The 24,531-nt window shown below is 36.1% G+C and overlaps 3 protein-coding genes across 3 annotated transcripts; 1 reads left to right on the top strand and 2 right to left on the bottom strand.

Moving 5' to 3' along the window:
• Nucleotides 1–3,103: 3,103 nt before the first annotated feature.
• On the bottom strand, nucleotides 3,104–4,024 carry LOC121235335 (protein FAR1-RELATED SEQUENCE 5-like). Its single transcript, XM_041131685.1, has 2 exons — nucleotides 3,779–4,024; nucleotides 3,104–3,682 (listed from the first exon to the last, which is right to left on the bottom strand). The coding sequence occupies exons 1-2, from the start codon at nucleotides 4,022–4,024 to the stop codon at nucleotides 3,104–3,106; spliced, it is 825 nt and encodes a 274-aa protein (XP_040987619.1).
• A 5,413-nt stretch (nucleotides 4,025–9,437) lies between these two features.
• LOC121234758 (ABC transporter A family member 2-like) lies at nucleotides 9,438–15,965 on the top strand. The gene is made up of 16 exons (XM_041130847.1): nucleotides 9,438–9,873; nucleotides 10,738–10,969; nucleotides 11,084–11,253; nucleotides 11,352–11,537; nucleotides 11,672–11,767; nucleotides 11,846–12,046; nucleotides 12,232–12,391; nucleotides 12,482–12,708; nucleotides 13,400–13,517; nucleotides 13,608–13,684; nucleotides 13,801–13,890; nucleotides 14,073–14,216; nucleotides 14,301–14,621; nucleotides 14,701–14,781; nucleotides 15,241–15,417; nucleotides 15,537–15,965. Exons 1-16 carry the CDS (start codon nucleotides 9,505–9,507, stop codon nucleotides 15,792–15,794), a joined length of 2,907 nt encoding a protein of 968 aa, XP_040986781.1. The 5' UTR covers nucleotides 9,438–9,504; the 3' UTR covers nucleotides 15,795–15,965.
• Nucleotides 15,966–16,201: 236 nt separating this feature from the next.
• LOC121234759 (protein IQ-DOMAIN 31-like) lies at nucleotides 16,202–22,637 on the bottom strand. The gene is made up of 8 exons (XM_041130849.1): nucleotides 22,473–22,637; nucleotides 22,302–22,341; nucleotides 21,560–21,690; nucleotides 20,553–20,849; nucleotides 19,288–19,491; nucleotides 18,563–18,643; nucleotides 16,799–17,894; nucleotides 16,202–16,519 (listed from the first exon to the last, which is right to left on the bottom strand). The coding sequence occupies exons 3-8, from the start codon at nucleotides 21,641–21,643 to the stop codon at nucleotides 16,488–16,490; spliced, it is 1,794 nt and encodes a 597-aa protein (XP_040986783.1). The 5' UTR covers nucleotides 21,644–21,690; nucleotides 22,302–22,341; nucleotides 22,473–22,637; the 3' UTR covers nucleotides 16,202–16,487.
• Nucleotides 22,638–24,531: the final 1,894 nt, after the last annotated feature.

Below are 24,531 nucleotides of genomic sequence, written 5' to 3'. Positions count from 1 at the left end.
TATGATGTATTTTCTCTTGTCTGTTCAGACTTCATTACCTTCAAAACAAATTTCAATAAAGAGCCAAAACTGGTAGACTAACTCATGTCCAGGAAGCAGCCAAAATTATAGGACTAACTCACGTACACCAAGCAGCCAAAACTGGCAGATTAACTCACATCCAGCACCCACAATATTGCAGCAAAACAAATTATAGGACTAACTCACGTTCAGACGTCATTACCTTGAAAACAAATTTCAACACGAGCCAAAACTGGTAGCTTATAGCAGCAAAAATTACAGACAGCACCCACAATATTGCAGCAAAAATTACAGACAGCACCCACAATATTGCAGCCAAAACCGAAGCTACCAATCATCACTAAGAATATGCAATTCTTGCTAATCAAACTTACAAAACTTAATCATCACAACAATTCAAAATGTACCTATAACTTGCATATCTTTCTTCCCCCACAAATAAATTACAATTTTCACTTGTGCCATGTTTTCTTCCCACAAAGATAATTACAACAATTTAAATAGTACTCTTGCAAGCTTCCTTCCCAGGAAAAATAAAAAATTACAATTTTCAACTTGGAAGGCTTTCTTCCCACAAAAATGTACCTACAAAAAATATAACTTGCCAAGCTTTCCTTCCCACCAAAATAATTACAACTTCCACTCGTGTCATTCTTTCTTCCCACCAATATGGCCAACAAAAACTACAACTTGCAAGAATTCTTCCAAAATTATACATGGAAAATATACAGGGGTAGCTATGTAATCCCACAAGTCATCGTGTTTGGTGGCCTTGGCTGTAATCTTAGGCTGTGAACTTGCAACTGTAAGGAAACACAAAAAAAAAAAAAAAAAAAAAAAAAAAAAAAAAAAAAAAATTAGACAATAAAACAGTTGTAAACAGAAATTTGTATATATGGGAAAGGATTGATGCTTGAATAGAAGTGCACATGTGAGAAGAAGAATTTTCTTCAAGTCGAAATGAGAAAATAGATAGAAGGAAATAACAGTAGCTATAACCATTCTACAACTGTTACTTATTAAATAAAAAGATTATGCAATTGTATATTTTATACTTTAGTTGCTAATGTGTATATTTTGAGTGACAAGACAGCTATAATGCCAATAGAAATTGTAATACACGCTCGATTTATTAACCGCTCCATGAGAAATATTTTGCTCAATTAGTTTAACATGTGAAGTTCAGAAACAAGGCAGATCTCTCACCTAAGCTACTAATAATATAGAGAATAAACACATTCTTGTGCAATTAACAGACCATCCAAGTTAAAAATGACAATCCTAGCCCAGATTTCAATTGATTTAGTCCATATAAGACATGGCAAATGACAAGAGCTTAATGGAGCATCTTAGTTCAAACTTCTAACAGTCATTACATTCCCTACCACCAACCATCATGTTCAAAGCTGGACTAGGAGAAAACAAACAAGTCTACACCAAATTCATCAATTCATCAGTCGTTGCAGATGTCTACTCCAATAAATGCATAGTCCAATAAATGCATCCATGCTGTCATTTTTATAATATATATATATATATATAATAAATAAATGCTAGTGCAGAGTGTGCAAAAGATAATTAGCAAAAGATAGACACACAAGGCTGTATCTTGTACATATAGACATATAAGTTATATATACATACATATTGACAATATGATAAAGATCTATAATCTATCCAGCTAACACAGTTGGATAAAACCAGCTTTATGGCTCTATTAATAGCCATAATAAGTATCTTTTCTGCCAAATTTTTAATTTTGTATCGACATTCAAGGCAAGTATATTCAACTGCCTAGAGGTATGCTAGAGTAAAACAAGAGATCACATGGCCCAGATTTACAATAAGCTGATAAATAGAATGAAAAATACTATCGATAGCAAATATTAGAAATCCCAACCATTTTTCATTGCGGCAAAGGTTGTGATCCATCCAAACCAAGTTGCATCTGTAAAGAATAAATACCAAATATTAATGTGACATCAATTTGGTGATATTAAAAATACTAAAAGTTTAGAAATATTACATTTTCTTGACTCCCAACCATATGTTCGATTCCACTAATGTCAAAAGCTGAGTTGACTGGAATAGTCTAAAGATACATAGATAACAACAAAAATTTTAGAAATATAAGTCTATCGCATGTATGTGGCAAATACTTGTCCAAGTAAGGCAACAATTTTGCAATAAAAATATATATACCTACACGTTTCCTTCAGCAGCAATATCTTTTTCAGATGGGCCAAATAAATCCCTACACGTGTTTTGAGATGACGTATCTCCTCCATCTCGCTAATAGTCAAATAATAAGTAAAAACTCTATATCAACACAATATTTGCATAAATAAATCAACCCAAATAAACATGTATATGGCAAATATTCTTGTTATTAAAGATATCAAACCTTTTTACGTTTTCCCTTTACATTTGCTTTCTTCGTCCTCGCTTTAACCTTTCGCATTTCTTGCTCCATCCTGAATGCTCTCCTTAGAGATGGGGGTCTACCTTTTTCGCGCACAACTCGTGGACTGAGTACTTGCTGCAAACTACCAACTGTAGTTGTGTCCTTTGTCGTTAAACCAACATTAAAATTCATTTGGGTCAAAGAAGGGGGTTCTTGGTTGCCATGATTTAAATCAATCATTGCATATAACTTCTTAGTTGCATCTTCAGTATGCTCTTTTGAACCCACTGCATGAGTAATCATTCGATAACAAATATTCAACAGACTTGAATATCTGTTACTATCTTCCCATTGATTTCCTGTGTCATAGGTAGACTGGATTAACGTATATCTCCGTTTGATGTCCTTTCTCCATCGATCTAAAATGTACTTATCCGGTAAGTACTTTATCCCGTTACATTTGAATATGGTCAAGACATGCCTACACAATATCCCCTTCATTTGAAATAACCCACATGAACACTTAACATCGCAATCTTCCTCATTAAAGTCCACATAATATGTAACATGTTTCGTGAACTCCTCAACACAAATTTCATCTTCTACCAGGTAGGTCTTCTTCACACTATCCCGTCTAAGTAGAGATGGATCCATATCGAGCACACCCATAACTTCCTGCTAAACTTTCCTGAATTTTGCATTCGTGTATAACTCTTGGAATCTCTTCTCGATTGGAGATCTGGATATGAATGATACTGTAACGCTAAATGAGTGGAAGTCCGAACTGATTTCATTATTGATTTTCTTTTTCAAGGCATTGTCAAACTGGTCAACAAACTCATTCAAGTTTGTCTTCGCATGAACATATCCATCAAAAAATGCATTCATGCTTTCGCTCCGTTGTGTTGTACTCATGCCAGCCCAAAAATACTCCTTTAGAAACACCGGTACCCAATGTGTGCACTCAGCGTACAAACTTTGCAACCAAACATTCTCTTGCAAGCTGTACGTGCTAATTACCTCTTCCCACGATTTCTCAAACTCTTCAATAGTTTGAGTGTCATACACACACTTCATCAGTTGAGTTTTCAGGCCACTTTTGTACGCACGATGGGAGCCAAGCTTCTCGGGGACTTTTTTCAATATATGCCAAAGGCAAAATCTATATCTAGTTTTTGGAAATACAATGGCAATTGCATTTTTCATTGCTCTATCTTGGTCAGTAATAATAGCTGACGATGCTATACCATCCATACACTGCAGCCAAGTTTGAAATAACCATGTAAAAGTCTTTGTGTCCTCGCTGGAAATTAACCATACTCCCAAGAGAATCGACTACCTATGATGGTTTACACCAACAAAAGGAGCAAAGGGCATCTCGTATCTGTTTGTCAAGTACGTGGTGTTAAATGTTACAACATCACCAAAATCTTGATAAGCTATCCTACTGCGTAGATCTGCCCAAAAGACATTCTTTAACCTCCCCTCATCATCTAAATCCATCAAGGCAAAGAATCCGGGGTTCTTGTACTGCATTCTACAAAAATAGTCTTGAAGCGCTCCAGCACCACCTGCTCCAAGTCGTAGATGTCTTGCCATATCGATATAATTGTGACAATCTTTTTTCAAAAATTGGAGGTTCTCAAATCCTCCCACACCCACAACAAGAGATTCGAAACTCTTGTTCATTCGAATGCCAGCGAAGTTGTTAGTATCTAGTACCCTTTTTACAGTCTCACTAACTTCACGATTACATCGGAAGAAACGAGATTTCTATGGACTCAGTCCGTGATTGTGGGTATTATGAACTGTGGTCAACCGCATCTTCCCCTCAACTTTTAAGGCATTAATCATTGCCTTACAGTCAATCTTTCTTTTCGGGCGTGATTTGGCGACATTCATTGTCCTATTCCAAACTTTCCTCCCGCGAACACAACCAAGAGTGACATATGTGACACTCCCTTCGTCATCCCTTTCACTCCTTTGTGTCATGGATCCAAACCTGCATTTCTTAGCATATAGCTTATAATAGCTCATTAATTCCTCAAAAGAATCAAACTCCATTCCCGCTTTTGGCTCCTCAATCATATCACCAGCATCAATTCGGTCTAACGGAGGTGTCTAGGCAGTGCCATCGCCAGTTTTTCCCAAAGTTGGCCTATCCTCTTCACCTTGTTCATGAACCCTAAAGGAGGAACAAGGAGCTTCAGTTTCCCTACACCCGGGTGTATCCTTTTCAAATCTTTCGGTTGTCCCGGAGTTTGTAGCTATGGGAGGAGTCGGAGGTCTCATCCCATGCATAAATTTCTCTACTGCGTGGATTTTTTAAGAAAGAAAAAAGGTAAGAACACAGCAAATTAAAAGTAGCAAATCGTTGTACAATGGACAAGATCGTTGTACTACGGTGATGAAGATAATAAAGAAAAATACAAGCAGCAAATCTGATAAAAACATGTAAAGATTCTTTAATAAGACGTCATGCAATATTGCATTTCCCACGTGACGAGTAAAAGTGAAAGTAGCTCATGCAGGGCCAAACCAAAAAAATAAAATAAAAAAGGAATGAAAAAGAATGCACATAAATAAGATTAGACATGAGGGCCAAGCTTACAAAAATGACCATGATCTGTTAGAGTCTCCATCTATAGTACTGTCTGTCGTGAAGTATTTGTTCAGACTTGTAAAATCTAAAACAAAATGAGAAAAATAAACATCTAAAATGAGTTTTACAGAATTTATAGTTGTTTAAATAATGTTTCAATAATTTTAATTACTGTTTAATAAATATTTCAGATGCCCTTCATATATTTGTTTCTCTCCCATTTTTAGATTTTAATTATTTAAAAAAAAAAATTTAAGTGATCTTTAACATTATTCTTAAGTGATATTTAAATAAGTTTGCAAACGTTAATTTTGCGTACACCACTAAACACATTGCTGATGTTGAAGTCTGCCATTCCTTTTGCTAAAATACTAAGTGAAAGGAAATCAATGAAAACTAGAGTCTGTGCATGTTTTGGAGTTTACTGTCTAAGATCATATGACATGTATTGGGACAAATTGTGAAAAACATGGTACAATCGAAATATATATTTACTACTAAACCAGATTCGGACTATGTTTGGAGTGAAACACAAAGTGAGCCACCAACATTGATCATTTCACAGACTGTAAATAAAATGCATGTGGAATTACTCGATCATACTTAGCTAAAACAGTTTGAACAATTAGGAGAACCACATGAATTACACATATAATTAAATTCAACATGAACCATATCCTCAGATGTCATCAATGAGCCCAGTGAAGCTCATGTGACGGGTGAACTCAAATGCTTCTGTTCTGTATTTCCTCAATGAAAAACACTCAGTTCGGTGTCGCCCGACGAAACACTTAGTGCTTCCGTGTTGTGTTCCCTAAATGAAAAATACTTAGTGCTTCTGTTTTGAAAAACCGAACCCAATTTTTATACATTTTTAGACATGTTTTCAAGCTTGAAAACAAAGCTTGAAAAAATAGCATCAAAACAGAGGATATTCATCCAATACATTCAAAGCACAATTCCACAAAATGATTTCTTACCACACGGTCAAGAAGAAGATGAAGACCCACACGGTAGAGTGAAGAAGAAGACGAAGATCGTGAGACAGACGACGATGCCGAAGACCCTGGACCGTGAGACGACGATGCTGAAGACCCCCACTGTGATTCTCGGAAGAAGAATATTTCGGAATAAAATATTCAAACCGACGATTCCTAGTATTTTTCTCACTTTCTTTCAACAAGTTTTTTCCACTTTCTCCGCACAGCCAATCTCAAAACATTTAGACAAAAGTGGCTTGAAGAAGAAGCTTTCTTTCCCGCATTTCACTTCTTCAAAAATATTATTTTACAAGCCGACTATGCCGTTTGCAATTGCCGACTGTTTCTAGAAGAAGTGTATTTAAAAAGTAAATAATAATGATAATAATAAAAGTGTACAATAAAACGGCATGCGGACCCGATTAGATAAGAAACAGATTGTAAATTGGAAAATTTTCAGTTATGTTTCCAAAGCTATCAGGCCAACCCGACCCGACCCTGGATTATTTATCCGAATTACTAAAAATATTTGTTAAACAACGTCATTAAACTTTAATTAAGATAAAAATGAAAACATAATTAAACTTTTAAGCGGGTCGAAAATGCCGATTTTTTTAAAAACAATATTCGGCTCGTAAATTCAGAAGGACCTTTTTTATTCGAAAATATTTCTTCTGGTCCAAAATAAATCCAGGTTGAGTCGAAAGTAAAATTTGTGACCCATTCAGATACGATGAACAGTACTAATAATAATAATAAACAATAAGGGTCAAGAGTCAATATGTTAAATAAAATAAATAAGAACAATGATAGGGATACAATATAATCAAAGCTAATTTATAATTCTTAATAAAATAATATTTTTAAATATTTAAACTAGGGCTGTACAAAAACCAACCACACCAGTCGTAACTGACGAGAACCGGCCGAAACTGTAAGAGAACTGGTCAGCAGGCGGTAGAAAAATATAAAAACCAACCATGCTGACTGTCACCGACGAGACGATTGAAATCGAAAGAAAACTGGTTGGCCAACGGTAGAAAAATATAGAAACCAACATCGTCTGATTCAGTCCCGATTTGAGCCTGGTTCAAACCGCTGAACTGGCTAATTATATATATATTATAAGTATATAAAATAACGTCATTTCGCTTAAGTGATTGAAATGGCATCGTTTTAGTTTTGATGTTTATAAAAAAAAAAAAAATTATATGAAACGGCATCATTTCGACCTAGGGTTTAATAACCCTGCCCCCTCCCCTCTCTCTTCTTCTTTTTCCCAATTATTCTTCTTTCTTCAAAATCTCTCACAAGCAGCGCCACAGCCCTCCGCTCTGGTCCTCCTTCATAGTGCCACTGACGGAAAACTGAAGAACCGAATGGAATCACGCCAACACCGAGGTTTCCTGTTTACTCTCCCTAATCGGTCAGTTTGAAACATATGAGAAAATTCGTCGTTGAGGCGTCGATTTTGGACCGAAACCATACCGACAATGTCATTTTTCACCCCTAATTTAAATACATCAAATTAAAATAAATTTCAAGCTAAAATTTTAAAAAATATATTATTTTAATTCATAAAGGTATAAAAATAAATAAACCAGTGCTGAAGTACAAAGGGGGGCATGATCGTAGCGACCTTTTTATAATTTTATTTTTAATGAAGATTTCAACGTTTGACCAACCAGCATATATCATTCATTGTCGCCACATTTTTCAGATTACCAGATTGCCCTTCTTCCTCTACAAGTTAATTGACCGAAATACCCTTTAGTTGATGAAAGTACTAACGCAGCGCCAACATAAACATATCTAATTTTTGTTTAATTTAAGTCATGAAAGTTGGGTTGTTTATATTTTATGAGAAAAAAAATTATTTTTTTATTGTGATCGTTACTATTTTTTAAATGAATGCGTGAGACTTACAAATGTAGAATTATATTTAGCATTATTTATATTTTATATTATTGTTTAAATAAACTACTTTTTCTCGGTGGCAACAACTTCTTTTCTTTTTAATGGGTTGGATGTTTTCAACGCTTAGCTATTATTGTCAAACTCAACAGTAATGACTTTGTCAATACAACATTTATTAGTTTTAAGATAAGTAATGGCCATAGCATGCGTAAATTTTAAATGAAATTCACTGCATATGGTCCCATGAAATTTAATATTATTCAAAAAATCTAATTTATTTCTTGAAACAGTAAAGCCTAAGAAACCTTAGACATCGCGGATAATTAAAAGGTTAATAAATTGGTGACAAGGCAACCAAGAAAGTGGCATACGTTGTAATTCTCTGCAGTTTTAAGATACGTAATGGCTATAGCATGCATAAATTTTAAATGAAATTCACTGCATATGGTCCCATGAAATTTAATATTATTCAAAAAAATCCGATTTATTTCTTGAAACACTAAAGTCTAGAAAATCTTAGACATCGCGTATAATTAAAAGGTTAATAAATTGGTGACGAGCCAACCAAGAAAGTGGCATACGTCGTCATTCTCTGCGGCTCCCACCTACCATTAACGCACAAAACGGCCTTGCGAGCGATGTTGTCTTGACTCTTTACCGTCTATCATCCTAGATTAGTTAAATTTTAAAAAATTACTTCAAATAACTATTAAGACATAAAAATTGATGTGAATTAGATAAATTTTAAAAAGAGAGATTTCAACTGCAATAAATATAAATTTTTAAGTTATATTTGGATGTTAAACTGAGTTGAATTGAGATTATAAAATATTGTTAGAATATTATTTTTTAATATTATTATTATTTTAAAATTTGAAAAAATTGAATTATTTATTATATTTTATGTTAAAATTTAAAAAAATTATAATGATAAGTTAATGTGTCAAATGAAGCCAAAATCATATTTAAATGTGTACTGCAGCACTACTAAATTAATTGTTTATTATTATTTCATCTCTCTTATGACTTTTTCTCTTTTTACTTAAATCTATGCAGGAAAAAAGGTCTAAATAAAATTAAATAAATTAGTTAATTAAAATTAAATAAATAGATAAAATGGTAAAATATGATAAAATTAAATAAATTAATAATTAAAAAATTAAATTAACAATTAAAAAAATTAAATGAATATTATTTTATTACTATATAATTAATAAATAAATAATTTAATGTAAAAATTTAATGTGAATGATATAATTAAAATTAAATTTATCGTATTATTTTATTATTATATAACAAATAAATGAATAGTCAATATAAAGACCTAATGTGAATGGAATAATCAAAACTAAATTCATTTCATATTAACTAAATATTGGGTTTGACTTTAACTATTCTAACGAGAACGAGAGTATTCACGCACTTTATTAATTTGAATTTTTTAATATAAAATAATTATTTTGAGACAAAGATTACAAAAAAAATGATGTGTACGTAGCATATCTTTTTTTAAGTTACCCACACTCTCTCTTGACTAGTTGCTCTAGAGAGATTCTTGGAGCCCAATTCGCTTAGAAATCATGAACTTGCGGGGCGGATTTCCGCTGCTCTTGCAGCAGTACGCGGCACTTCTGAAGAAGAACCTCCTGCTATCATGGAGGAACAAGACGGCGACGTTCCTCCAGCTCTTCTCTTCCTTCTTCTTCATCTTCCTCATCTTCTGCATCCAGCGTGCCATCCAGGCTCGCTACGCCTCAGCCACCTCCTTCAAGCGTGTCATCGATCCCAAGCCCCTTTTCTCCACCCCGATCCCTCCCTGCGAGGACAAGTTCTACACCAAGGTCCCTTGCTTTGACTTTCTGTGGAGCGGAAACGAGAGCGCCGCGGTTCGGAGCATTGTGAAAGGTATCATGGCGAATAATCCTGGGAGGCCGATTCCTTCGACGAAGGTAGGTGTCTAACTCTGTTTGGTTGCTGAGAAAAAAGATGAATGGAAATTAATCATCGGATAATACGTACATATCAATTCGAAGCCTTTAATATTAATTAGAAAAACCGGACTTTAATGAGAGTTAGCCGCATTTGGATGCGAAGAAAGCGAGCGGAAAAAGGAATTTCGAGTGCCATTCCAATCAGCTTTGGATAATACGTATTACTTCGACGTCTTTAATATTAATTAGATAAACTGGACTTTAATGAGAGTTAGACGCATTTCGGATGCGAAGAAAGCAGCGTAAAAAGGAAATTCGAGTGCCATGGATGTTTATTTTCTATTCTTATTTTTTTTTTAGATAAATATTTTCTATTCTTATTGAATGTGAAAGTTTTGAAATTTTTTGTTCTGTTTCCTTGAATTCGTTCGTAAAAGAGATCTTGTGTTAACGAAACCAGTTGCCTGGTCGGAAAAGAAATGAAGAATTTTGAGTGTCATTGTTCTAAAAGAGGGGGAAAAAAAAGAGGTACGATAATCGAAATGAAATTAAGCCAGTTTACCAGCTAGATACAAATAGAACTTACAGATTTATTGAGATTTTTGTCATTGTTTGGTTGCTGAGAATCTACATGAAAGGACAAACTCGATGAAAAGTGAAAGTCTTCAATCCTACCCTTTTGTTGCAGCTCAATCGTAAATTTGAGTTTTTTTCTGAAATTTGGAATCTTATGTAAATTTGGTCCAAAATTTAATAGATTTGGAAATCTTGGTTTGGGGTTAGTTGAGGAGGTGAAGTTTGAACAAAAGGCAAATAATATGGACGATTCATAACATGGAAGATCGTAAAAGCCATTCTAAATGGTTTCCTTTGTTAATACAGGTTCAATCATTTAGAACACCATATGAAGTAGACGCATGGCTGTTTAGTAATCCGATGAGGTGCCCTGGAGCTTTGCATTTTGTGCAAAGAAATGCTACTATAATTAGCTATGGCATACAGACTAATTCTACTCCAGCTGCAGTGCGAGGGAATTATGAAGATCCAACGTTTAAATTTCAAATACCACTCCAAATTGCCGCAGAGCGTGAGATTACGAGATTTCTGATTGGAGGTATTAAATCCGAGTTCCCTGTTTGGAATTTTCTTGCCACAATTTATTGCTGTGATCTTCACTTCCACATTTTGCAATATCTACCACTAATTCAATGACTCTTTGCTTGTTCAGATCCAAATTTTAGCTGGGTTGTTGGATTTAAGGAGTTTGCACACCCTGCAGTGGAGATTTTCTCTGCAGTTGCTACGGTGGGACCAACCTTTTTCCTTGCAACTGCCATGTTTGCTTTTGTGTTTCAAATTAGTTCTTTGATCACAGAGAAAGAGCTTAAACTTCGCCAGGTATCGACATTCTGCAGTCTGAAGTTATAATAGGATTAACATTGCCGTCCCTTATGCAGAATTATTCAATTTTTCATTTTTGATTCTTATCCCCACAGGCAATGACTATGATGGGTCTTTATGATTCTGCTTACTGGCTCTCATGGCTCACGTGGGAGGGAATTCTTACATTTCTCTCCTCTCTTTTCTTGGTTCTCTTTGGGATGATGTTTCAGTTTGAGTTTTTCTTGAACAATAGTTTTGCAGTAGTGTTCCTCGTGTTCTTTCTTTTCCAAGTCAATATGGTAATAGTATTACCTGCAAGCCCTATAGATCATTTTTTTAGTTTAAACTTATTAATGTTAATTTTGGTTCTTAATTGAGCCAACCTGTTTCAAATATTGTAACCCTTATCTGTCTTTCTAACTTTTGATGCTAGATTGGCTTTGCCTTCATGCTGTCAGCCTTAATAAGCAAATCATCTTCATCCACAACAGTGGGTTTCTCCATATTTATTGTTGGCTTTATGACTCAGGCAAGATTATCTTTGAATATCTCTACGGAAGGAGCTTTCGGTTCACTTGTATGATATGTTTTCCTTGTGTCCTTGCAGCTTGTAACAGTATTTGGGTTTCCCTACCGTCACAACTTCTCTAGCACCGTAAGATCTATCTGGTCGTTATTCCCACCTAACCTTCTTGCCCAAGCTCTAAATCTTCTTGCTGGGGCAACTTCAACCTCTCAAGATGTCGGGGTTAGCTGGAGTGGACGAGCAAAGTGTGCACCAAATGATACTGAGTGTTTAATAACGATTGTATGTGAAGACTTCAAGCTCAAAGCCCGATTATGACATAAATAGATACCAAATACATTCTATGCTTGAGACACCTTTCTCTATTCTCCCCTTTCTATTCCTTATTCTTTTTTCCTTTCAACTTTAATCTAATAAGCTGAATCACTACAGTCAAAATTATTCTGTATATCTTGTCCTTTTGGCAGGATGATATTTACAAATGGTTGGTTGGTACATTCCTAGTGTGGTTCATATTGGCTATATACTTCGATAATATAATCCCCAATGCATCTGGTTTAAGAAAATCAGTGTTGTACTTCCTAAACCCTAGCTATTGGATGGGGAAAGGTGGAAGCAAAGTGAAAGGTTTCAGTTTGATCTTCACTCTGTGCTCGTGAGTTATTTTCATTGACGGGAATTATGACTGATGCTTTTTTACCCCTTCTCTCATCATAGAGGGTGGCATTTGTAGCTGCATGGGTTCAGTCCCACAGCAAGAGCATATTACTCCAGATGATGGAGATGTCCTTGAAGAGGAAAACATGGTAAAACATCAAACACGGGAAGGGGTGGTTGATCCAAACGTTGCCGTTCAGATACGTGGTCTTGTAAAGATATATCCTGGGACTAGGCAGTTTGGTTGCTGTAAATGCAAGAAGACTGCATCCTACCATGCTGTTAGGGTAAGGACCTATTTTTAACTTTAGTTTTGGTCAAGTTGAGGGAGTAGACAAAAGCTTTATGCTTCTGTCTTGTCATGAGTTGTAAGCCTTTTGTTCATAACTATGCATGAATACACTCTTAGCATATGGACTTCTTTCAAGCATTGCTTCTGGCTAAGTTGAGGCAGTAAAAGTAAGCTTTTTGTTCATATCTATGTCATTATATGATTGTCCATGAGTTGGTGGAGGGTCCTAGGGTTTGATGGTTTTCGAGGAGGATGCTTTTCTGACCTAATCAGATATCTTACTTAAATATGCTCCTGTTTTTTCAACAGTTCCTCTTTCTTTCTTTGTTGTTATTATTCTTTGAGAGAGGGATTGGCGCAGCAAGAGTGGGGTAGACCAAATACCTAGCTTATTAGTATCAATCAGTATGCTTGGTTGTTGGCTTATGAGGTTGCCTGTCAAGATCTATGAGTGGAGGTTCCTGCTATCCATCACTTCTGGCATACATGACATTTGCTGAGGAGCATTTATTCTCATCCAGATTTATGTTCTTTTTTGTATCACTATCATCAAAGTTGTTATTCTTCCAAGTTTCTGTTGTCATCATACATCAGTACAAGGCATAAGATGAAAATAATGATGCTAACCATGGGTAATATTTATGTTTTGGTGAACTCAACTCTGCGAATTTGCAATTTACCTTCAGGCCTTATGGGTGAACTTTACAAAGGATCAGTTATTTTGCCTTCTTGGACCCAATGGAGCCGGAAAAACTACAACAATTAATTGTTTGACTGGCATTACACCGGTGACTGGAGGAGATGGTGATTCTCTCTCGCTCTCTCTCTCTCTCAGTTTATCCCATTAAAATACCTTCAAGAAGAATTTAAAATTTGAATATGCCCCATTAACAGCACTGATATATGGAGATTCAGTCCGAAGCTCAGTTGGCATGTCAAACATACGAAGAATTATAGGAGTTTGTCCCCAGGTGACCCCCACTTGTGTGTGTGGTTTCCCCAATTATTTCAGTAATATGCTATTGCCTAAGAAAGATATAAGCTAACCTTTTCTTTATTTTATTTTATTTTTTTAATCTTTTCACAGTTTGATATCCTTTGGGATTCATTATCTGGTCAAGAGCACCTCCACCTCTTTGCTAGCATTAAAGGCCTACCACCATCTTCTATCATTCTGGTACACATTTTGCAAGTAAAAGGGTATTTCACCTGCATTGTTCCTTATCATTGATTGAAGATTCAAAACACATTTCATCATCCCAGGAAGAGCATCCAATTGGATTTATATGTGAAGATGATAATATGTTGTTGATGCTCGTATTCATTCTTATTAAGATAAATGATTCTACCCGAATGCAGATGGCTCAGAAGTCATTGGCAGAGGTGAAACTCACTGAGGCGGCCAAAATGAGAGCTGGAAGTTATAGTGGAGGAATGAAGCGCCGACTCAGTGTTGCAATAGCCCTCATTGGTGATCCAAAGTTAGTCATTTTGGATGAACCGGTATGAAGATGGGGATATATTCGCTCAGATATTTATTGACTTTATATACTTATGAGAAGTTCCATTTTTCCCTATAATCGGCAGACAACTGGTATGGATCCAATAACGAGGAGACATGTGTGGGACATAATAAACGATGCAAAGAAAGGGCGTGCCATTGTTCTAACAACACATTCAATGGAAGAAGCTGACATTTTAAGCGACCGCATAGGAATTATGGCCAAGGGTAGGCTTCGTTGCATTGGAACCTCAATCAGGTTGAAGTCACAGTTTGGCACTGGCTTCATTGCTAATATCAGCTTCTTGGGAAGCAAAAATGGGCAAACTCCTCCAACTCATTCTCCTTCCAATGAGGCTGCAGCTTCTACAATTCATCATGAGGCTGTGAAGGAGTTCTTTAAAGATGTATGTTAAAAGCAAATTGATCGAAGTTTTTCTTTAACATACAAAAGGGTTGGTTTCTGACTAGGGAATGTTTTGACAGCGATTGGATGTAGTGCCAAAAGAGGAGAATAAAGCCTTTCTGACTTTCGTGATTCCTCACGATAGAGAGAGGCTTTTGACGGTGAGGATCTTTTACATTATATTGCACGTCTTTCATCTAAAGCTATCTTTTTTCGTGTATATAATTATTAGCGTCGTTATGGATATGGATCAATATCTGAAACTGAATTGCATTTTTCCACTGATGCAACTTCAGAAGCTTGAGCCACAAGTCACAACTTACTATTCTTGTCTTTGTGAGGCAACTGGAAAATTCTAATGATACTTGGTCAAAGGCTGACTTAATCTCCTATATATTGCATTCTTTGAAAGGATACTTATCACAAAATCCAACTGGAGAAAGATCGCATCAACTTTATTTTCATATTCATTGAAACAACCATGCTAAGCAACTTAGGTTTTACTTAAATTGAAACAACCATGCTAAGCAACTTAGGTTTTACTTAAATGTTCATGTTTTTTTTTTTTTAACCTCTTATTATCAGTATTTTTTTCCTTTTGTATGCATAATCCTGGACATAGATTTTTCGAGGAGCTCGAACATAGAGAGAGAGAATTTGGTATCTCTGACATCCAACTTGGTCTTACAACTCTGGAAGAAGTTTTCTTGAATATCGCTAGGCAGGCAGAGCTAGAGAGTGCAGCAGCTGAAGGGAGGATGGCAACTCTGAGTCTAACATCTGGAGCCTCAGTTCAGGTAAGTGGAATATAAACTTCGATCGTATATTTTGCTAATTGCTATAGCAAGGGACATCAGGAGAACAGTTTCAGACTCATTATGTACACTCCTATCTTATGCATGTGATGATTTCACAGATACCTTTGGGAGCCAGGTTCGTGGGGATTCCGGGAACGGAATCTGGAGAGAATCCTAGAGGGACAATGGTAGAAGTGTACTGGGAGCAAGATGATTCTGGAACCCTATGCATTTCGGGCCACTCAGCTGAGATTCCAATTCCTCCAAATGTTCAAACAATGCCTTCTACAATGAGTTCTGGAAGAAGTTCCTTAGGCCGGCCAGGACCAGTTCATGGAATTGTTATTGACCCCAATCAAATTGGTATTACCAATTAGTATTTATATTCTTTTTTTTTTTATTGTTCATTTTTTACATTGAATGCGCTCCGCCATTCAGGGCCATTAGCCTGCTGTGTGATTACTTTACTTGATTTAGCAATATCATTACTTTCTTGCGTAATTTGACATTTGTGAATAAAGATTAGAAGTGTTAAATTTGGTGATCAACTAATCCGATTCCAACGCATATGAAAGCCTCATAACAGTGGGCTGGCTTTTGGCTCCTTGACTTTATAAATACTATTTATCATCTTTTAATCATAAATACTATTTATCATCTTTTAATCATTCTTTCATCATCCCCTTAGTTTGACATCAATACTTTGACACCAAGATCAGCAAACATGAAATTAAGGTGCAGTTCAGATCATAGACATAGTAAGTAAGAAGATCCTGAAAGCATGTCAAGATCAACCCCACAGTTCAGAATTTAAGTATGACATGATAAATTCCAAATCCTATGATGTACATTCACACACAGACCCCAAATGCAGGAAAATCAGTAAAGGCTCTTGGCCCGACACAACCCTTCAATTACAGTCATAGTTCCAGTCTCAGAACACTTGCAACACACAAAAATAAAATAAAATAAACAAAATACTCCAGATCGATGGTTAAAACAACTTAGCTCCTTGCTTCATCACCAAATTTTGTGTTAAAACTCCTGAAGACCCGATTTTCATTCAGAAATTATCTTTTCCATTCGGCTTGGATTACCTTCGCTGCAAAATCAAACACCAATACACAAGTTTTAATGTGTCAAAAGTAAATACACTTCATTTCCAGAAAATGATGCCCAGCTTTCTTTTGCTCTCTCTCTTTACTTTTTTTTATATAGGTAAGTATGCTACGTCTCTTTACGTTTTACCACCAAAAATAACTTCCATTAAAACTTCTTAAGAGTACTTTTCTAAAAAGAATAAAATAAATATGAAACACATTTTAAAACCACCAAAGATCCTAAGAATCAGAAACTATATTGGGAACCAAACCCATCATACCATTTCCATCTCTTGAAGACAAGAGAGATCTGTCGCTTTTATTTCCCCCTTTTCCACCTGCTTGCGCTAGCCTCTGCGTCCTTGGGGATTGTGAACTGATTTTACAACTAGTCGAAGATGGCAGAGAATGGCGCCTTGTGACGTTATTTTTCTCAACCCCATCTTGTCCAAACCTTGGGGAGCCTTGAATTCTCAGCTTTGCCTTTGCAGACTCCGTTGCTTGCATATAGCTGGGCAATGTTGGACTGCTCTGTGACCCATTCTCAGTACGTTCTTGCTTTGTGGTGACAGAAGCTTTCCGGTTGGTTTTCTGGTTCTCGTTTGTCAAATCTTCCTTTTGGCTCTCATCTCCATTTGTTATGGAAATGTTCTCATTTTTAACTCTGCTCTCTATTAAAATATCTGACTCTGGTGTAGCTTCCTCACCAGAATTAATTTTATCTTCACCACTCCCCTCTGTCAAATGCTTCAATACCATTGTAGCTTGATCAGCATGTGGTAAATCAGATAACTCTTTCAGCACCAACGGTTCAGGTGTTTCCACATCAGACATTTTGGATGTATTCAAGCTTGCCTCTCTCTTCATTTTCTCACTAGAATTATTAATGCCCCGTCCTAAAACGTCATGGCTCAAATTGTTCAAGGCCTTTTCCATATTCTGCTTAGGTTTATCAGTTTCAACCTCTGGCTGGACAGAGTTCTCTACCACAGGGTTATGAACCTTTCTCAAATTACGTTTGACCTTTTCAAGCTCATTTTGTGGATTCTCCTGTACCGAATCTACTGAATGGTTTGAAACTTTCTTCAAGTTACGTTTGGGTTTCTCAGATTCAGAGGTTGCCTGCACTGAGGCACTGTCCATATGTGCAACAGGAATCCTCCGGGTACTGCGCTTTGACTTAGCTAATTGAGCTTCTACATTTTGCCCACTTCCCTGCTTTCTATTAGATTTTGTGTCTATGATTTTCTTTGGTTGAGGAACTGGTCTCCAAAAATGGGATGATGACCAGCTTTCTAACCAGTTTGAGACTGAATTTGGTTCCGAAGAATCATAATGTAGGTGCAGAGGCATGACAGTTGGTGATGAAGCAAGGAGCTAAGTTGATAAACCAAGCAGTCAGATTACCAATTCAAAAGCATAAAAAACAAAGTGAGAGGAAAATTAAACAGTAATACTGCAATTGAAACTTTTATATGTTTGGGTTAGATGAATTTATAAAGTCAAACTGCCAGGTCTTCCCTGTCCTATCACAGTGACATACAATAATTCTAAGATTCTTCAAAACTGAAGTTCAATATATACTTGAAAACTGTATATGCTTCAGGTTGATTTAAAATAAGAAAATGGACATAAAAATCAATATGCATACACACACATGCTGCCATCATCCCCAATTCCAGATGTAAACAAATACATAGTTACAAACTACTAACTTCTACAACTATTCCAAGATGAAAAGGCTCAACCTATAATGAAAGTGAGAAACTTTATAGACCACAGCTTGATGTTGTAGGTTTCATCCAATCGTGTACTGGAGTCAACTATTGTTTAAGAATATATGTAGCTAAATTCTAGGGCCTGATTTATTCTTTATCTAAAAATCCATTTCCAATACAGTAGATAGATTGAAGCTTAACATCCAACATATTTTGGTTGCCTTCATACCATACTAAATTGTTCTCATGATAGCTGCATCCATTGCTAACTTAAAAGAGAGGCATAGAACAAATGTACCTACAGGCATGACATGATGCTGAACTCACCTTACGAACAAAAGCATTTGCAGAAAGCTTTGCAATTCGTGTAGAAATATCAACTTCAACAGGAACTGCAGGCCGGCTTTCCTGATAGATTGCACACGGAATAATAATTATAAGCAGAAGCATAATTACGGCCATTTAAAAGCAGCTGGCTTAACCATATTTACATTAACCTAGAGACTTCTAGGCAGCCCTTGATACAATTATTTTATTTCCATATCCACCATTGATCAATGATAATAACTTGAAACAAAAGTCCAATTGAGACTTTATTTAAAATGATTTTTAGAACATTATTTAACATTAGCCATGAAGAAAAATTTATTCATTGGTCATCTTTATAAGTAGCAGAGATTACTGACAGCTCCAATTTTTCTACAAAAGTTAGTAAGGTACGATACACTTATCTCGATCGACCAAGGTTGATTATTTACCATATAAGTTTCTTTTTTTTTGGGACCATGCATGTGAGTCAACACCATTTTGAATGCACCCAAGCTGCCCATCAATTAACGCTTTACTTCAATTTAAAATAAAAAATGCCCCAAAGCCAAAGTGCTTGAACGTGGTGGAATCTTTGACCCTCCATAAACATGGCATTTACGGTCAAGTTGCAGACATTTGTGGAAAGAAAATCCTAGCAGAAAGTATGTCCCAAATGATACAAACTAATGAATGATGCCCATAGTTACTAACTGCCTACCCGCAGAGACAGCAAAAAGAATTACCAGAGGCTTCACCAGACTGCACTTTTTATGCACTTCAAGCCCCAGATCTGAATGCCTGACCCTTCTTCCACGAACAAGAGCCTGAAACTTGACAATGCCCAGCATACAGCACAGTGTAGCACCAGCTTGCCTCCTAACCAAGTGCCCTCGAATAAGTGCCTGCAACCTTATTATGCCTTTGAGGGCCCTAAATGCACGGCGAGCCTTCACATAATATGCTCAATTAGTGCCAAAATAATTACAACTATTTTTTATTTTTTTTATAGGTAATCAAGAAGTTTTATATATAAGAAAAGAAGGTATAGCTCAAGTACACAAGGATGTATACATGAGAGGTACTTAACTAGAGTTTACAAGAAATAATTACAACTATACCAAGAAAAGATAAAATTATATAGTATCAGCATAAATGGACAAATTGCATAAGCTAAAAATTATTTTCTCAAGTCAGTTTGCTGACATATAAACAAGATGAAGCAAACAAAAGGTAAAGTTGACCAACCACTAGGATAAGCTCTTTATAGAAAACATGCCAACGTATGGAAAGAAAGGGAAAAAAATTCTTTGGCTGAAAGGAGCACAGGGACCTAATCTGTATGCCATAAAACTACTGGGGAAAGAGTTTCAGCAATTAGGTGAGGCTACCTCCAGCATGGAGTCAAATATAAGATGCAGGCAGGCAGTCAAACGTTTCTGGAACCACTTTGGTGAGTAAATAATGCATAAGACAAACCTCTTTAATCGGGGCCATACCTACTCCATCAAGGCTAAAAATCTAAAATGACAGAATTAGGAGGTGAGTAAATGAGATATACTTGCAATTCAAAGCCAAAAAGAAGGTGATTTGGAGTCCAACATGAGTGAAAAGAAAGAAGAGCACTGCTGGAACGAAAATGTACCCAACATCTAACACATAAAAGCAATGAGTGTGCATCAGCTATAATTTACCCTTTTTTAACTATAAGTTACCCTGAAAAAAACTTTTTTATAGGTAGTTACCCTACAGAAGTAATGCAATTATTTGAAATATTTTGTTGACTAGCTAGGGTTTTCTTGAGGTGATAGCATTTCGAAACTCAAGACCATTGCAGGTGTTAGAAACCTTGAACTCAATTCCACCAAAGCCCTTAAAAAAGGATGACTCAAATAGAAATAAGTGCAGCAGATTAACTTAAAAAATTCAATTATCCACCACGATAGTATTAATTCAGCAGCCAATTACCAATGATCTACATTACAGTTTTACTTCAATGAGAGAGAATTACCAGATAACCCCTAAAAGCAGCCTGTGCCTTTGTTGCAGCTTCCTCCTGCCTAATATTCTCAGGATCATGTGGTGCATATTGGGGTGTGGATCCTCGTGCATCTGCCTCTAGATTCCCGGGCAAAATTTCCCCCCCATCATGTGATGAATTTGTGACTTCCCTGTTCTCCTTTTCTACCTTCCCTTCATGTCTTCCAACAGCTCTGGAGGTAGGATATGAAACCACAGGCAGATCCAAACCCAATTTTCCTACCGATGTCTTGGCAGGAACCAAGACTTCTTTTTCACTTGTAAGTTTCTACAACAGATTTCTCGGTCAGAACATTAGGACTTCTGTATAATAATTAGAGAACTGAGAGAACAGTGAGATCTACATTTGAAGTTTATACTTCAAACTGGAAAAACAAAAATCATTCATAAATTTGTAATGCGCATATTAAAAGCATAACCTATCAAGAATTTGACTGGACACCGAACACAGCAAAAGCAGGTGAAAGAACATCAAAATCCAAATTATCAGCAGGAGATCAAAGTCTTTTCAGTCAAAATATGATACTTCAGTCGTAGCACCAATTTAACATGAAACTTAGTTTGAAGCTAAAGTTCTATAAATACAGTCTTACTTTTTCTTTTAAATAATCAAATATTCTATTAAAAAGAAATTCAAAAGGTGTAGTCCAAGTGTACACAGAAACTATACAACAGAAACACCTAACTAGAAATAGAAAAGTAGGCAAGAAACCATGAAACCAGCCCATTAAATTCTAGAGGCTGCCAAAAGGAACAAGGTATTGAAAAAGAGAGTTTTAAGCTCCTCCAGCATCCGCTTGTGATCCTCAAAATCCAGTATTACTATTTGCTATGGGTTTAGAAAAAGCCCATACCAACAGAATATCTGTTCTTATTATGCCACTGAATGAGGATCTGCAGTCGTATAGGTGACTACAATGTTATAGTCCAATGTGTAAAAGTATATGTAATCTCTGTAGTAAATAGCTAAAGTATTACCTCTCTCCCTTTCGAAAGATTAGATTTGGATGACTTCTTCCCAAACAGTATGGTTTTGATCCACTTCCCAGGTGATTTTCCCATTGCAAGAAGGCCAGTACCAGAAATCACGAGAAGCTGAATCCCACTCTCTGCGTTTTTTTTATGTGAGAACAGCTTATACACACGAAATGATACATTGTAATGCTAAAAAAACATAACGCCATGCAATATCACTGAACCAAGTATGACCACCGTGTTAATTTTCGTATACATTTTTGGCGCAATTTCAATAGTGATTGGGTTAAGGCGACAACTATTTACTACGTTTTCTCAAAACAACTAAAACAAAACATAAAGGAGACTTTTAATAGATCCAAAGCAACTAAGCAAAGTACGTAGATCTCCTCAGCTCACCAACTAACAAACTAAGTCAAAATGATGAATAAAGAGATACTTACATCACATAAACAAAATATCGAGTGAAATGTATCAATATGAAGAAATTACCTTTGAAACAAAAAATACAAAATAATATTTTTTTTCCTTTTTCCAAGCATTCTAAATCAATAAATAGTGTTTCGACCAAACCTAAACCGAAGTGTAGTAATAATACACTGCCCTCATTACAAAGAAACCCTAGAACCCAGAAGATCCGTTCCGAGCAACAAACAAAAAATACTAAGCACACAAAATCTAGACCACGAAACCGAGCACAATACCAACACAAGGGAGATCGAATCAGACCAGATCTGAAACTTACTTGACAAATGTGGCGCTTGTAGACCCCAAATCTACCATTCCTGGGAGCCAAAACGAATCAAACCATATCACAACCAAAAAAAGGGCAAATTTTGCTCAAGTTTCTGAAATAAAAATGCCAGAGACTACATATATACAAGTCGAAGAAAGTGAATGGGAAAGGGGCATGCACCATTGAGTGAGAGTGAGAGAGCTTGCAAACAAAGGAAATTCGATCTCTGAGCTCCCACCGATTTTTATTATTATTTTTTTTTTTCCTCTCCTTTTTTCTGCTTTCGCTTTGCTTTTCTTTTGTCACTCACTGTACTGTCTCTCTCTTCAGAGCAAAAACAAAAATATACCTGAAATTTGCAAAAAAAACAAAGATATTATAATTAGCAATAATAAGGTGTGGACGCAACATTTATAGAAACAGTGAGTTCTGATTTCTTGTCCGTCATTTTGAATAAGTTTTGAAACTGAACGTTTGATTTTTAAGAACCTAAGGATCGTACGGTCAACAAAGAGAGTCTTTAGTGTGAGCGAGTACGCGAGTGAGTTGTTAAGAGTAAAGGAGGGATGTGTTGGGAGTCCCAAGAGCAGTTACTTCGGAAACAAGTGTCCCGGGTGTTCTTTATTCCCCAAGCATTGTGAAACTACGAAAGTACCCTCGTACCAGAAACTTTTTACCCTGACGAGCGTGTACGGAGACTGGTCGATATGAACCGTAGGATGGGTAGCGCGTGAGATGACAGAGGATATTTTGTGTGGGCGTGGTAGTTGACGAGGGAGTTTGGGGAATTAACAGTTAAGAGAGGTAAAACCGGGGGAGGGATAGACATTAACCGTTGAAATGGTTGGAGAGAGTGGTTGAATTAATTGAATCCAGTTGAAATGGGTCATCTTCGTTTCCCCGATCCACCTGTCCGGGTTTATAACAATTAAACACGTCTTAACTCTTAGCTAAGGCCTTATCACAAGGAAGGACGATCCTTTTTTCATAATATCTTCTAATTTATAAAACGGCCGGGGTTTTATTAAATTTAAAATGAAAATTTGGACAATTCTTGTATTTTATTATGTTTGAGACTCGATTCTCGTATAATTTTTTTTCTTATACATTGGTAAAATAAAAAATAAAAAAAGAATCTCATTCGTAGATCTCCTATTATAATGGAATAATTTTAGATTATATAAGTTAGAGGGCTGCTAAAGTGTGCGTGTGACAAAATGTCCAAGAGACTATTTCTTTTTTATTATTAACCTAAAATAAAGGAAATAACAGAAAACGCAATTGATACATGGAAACATAGCGAAATACAATTTGGAAAGCTATAAATCTGCATTTTCAACGTTAGAGGAAATAAAAAAAAAAAAAAAAAAAAAAAAAAAGCAAACACAGGGACTGTAGTGACTCGTGATGGACACACGTCACGCGCCACCCTGGAAGTATAGCAAACAGTCAAGTCTGAAGAAACCAATGCCCTGGTCCCAGAAATGCCATGGGTGGCGGCGATAGACCTCCCCTTGCGGTAGGGCGTGGATGTCACACGCACACTTTAGACCGTGAGTATGTGGCTCACGTGTCGCTTTGTTCAAAAAGATTCTTTGCCCATCTGAATGATCGGCACCTTAGGGAACTTGCAGTGGGACGCGTGGTGGTCGTTGGGCTCCGGAAAACAACAGATCGACATTTTGCCCTACTTTAAAAGAAAATTACAAAAAAAAAAAAAAAAAAAAAAGAATAAACTAGAGAGAAGAGGGATGAGGGATGAGGGAGGGAGGGAGGAGCTGAAGCTTCAACCCCCTCCTCTGATTTGGGTTTATTAAGGGGCTGCTCTAGAGAGTAAATGGAGAGAGCGAGAGGTGTGCTAGGGTTTTTTTTTTTCTTGATACAATAAGTAAGATAGAAATACTTCATCCATAAATGAATTTCACGAAATAGACTTATAAACTGACATAACTTGATGTAATATGTAAAATTATAAGAAAAAATTTATCAAAAAAATATATCTAACTTATCATATCAAGGACAGAAATTTCAGTTTGTGAGATCCCTTGTAGAGAAAAGTAGTGTAGTCAAGGGCAGACTGCAAACAGTTTAGATTTAGGTGTCGTTTGGATTCGAAAATGAGTTGAGATGGGTTGTGAATAGTAGTGAGATGAGTTGTGAATAGTAGTGAGATCTGTGAGTTAAAGTTGATGAATAGTAATGAATAGTAGTGAGATAAGTTGAGATGAATTAGGATGAG

This window comes from Juglans microcarpa x Juglans regia, chromosome 6D (assembly GCF_004785595.1).
Source record: "Juglans microcarpa x Juglans regia isolate MS1-56 chromosome 6D, Jm3101_v1.0, whole genome shotgun sequence".
Classification (NCBI taxonomy): Eukaryota; Viridiplantae; Streptophyta; class Magnoliopsida; order Fagales; family Juglandaceae; genus Juglans; species Juglans microcarpa x Juglans regia.
This window is presented reverse-complemented; position numbering and strand designations above follow the sequence as displayed.

Excerpts from the sequence above, each read along its gene's own strand:
- LOC121235335 (XM_041131685.1), bottom strand. The coding sequence starts at position 4,024 with ATGGCAAGACATCTACGACTTGGAGCAGGTGGTGCTGGAGCGCTTCAA. Across the intron at positions 3,683-3,778 it reads CCTTTGCTCCTTTTGTTGGT|TGTATGGATGGTATAGCATC; the intron begins GTAAACCATCAT and ends ACTTGGCTGCAG.
- LOC121234758 (XM_041130847.1), top strand. The coding sequence starts at position 9,505 with ATGAACTTGCGGGGCGGATTTCCGCTGCTCTTGCAGCAGTACGCGGCA. Across the intron at positions 11,254-11,351 it reads AAGAGCTTAAACTTCGCCAG|GCAATGACTATGATGGGTCT; the intron begins GTATCGACATTC and ends TTATCCCCACAG. Across the intron at positions 14,622-14,700 it reads TGAAGGAGTTCTTTAAAGAT|CGATTGGATGTAGTGCCAAA; the intron begins GTATGTTAAAAG and ends ATGTTTTGACAG.
- LOC121234759 (XM_041130849.1), bottom strand. The coding sequence starts at position 21,643 with ATGGGAAAATCACCTGGGAAGTGGATCAAAACCATACTGTTTGGGAAG. Across the intron at positions 19,492-20,552 it reads CTGCTTTTAGGGGTTATCTG|GCTCGCCGTGCATTTAGGGC; the intron begins GTAATTCTCTCT and ends TATTATGTGAAG. Across the intron at positions 18,644-19,287 it reads GCAGTCTGGTGAAGCCTCTG|GAAAGCCGGCCTGCAGTTCC; the intron begins GTAATTCTTTTT and ends GCAATCTATCAG.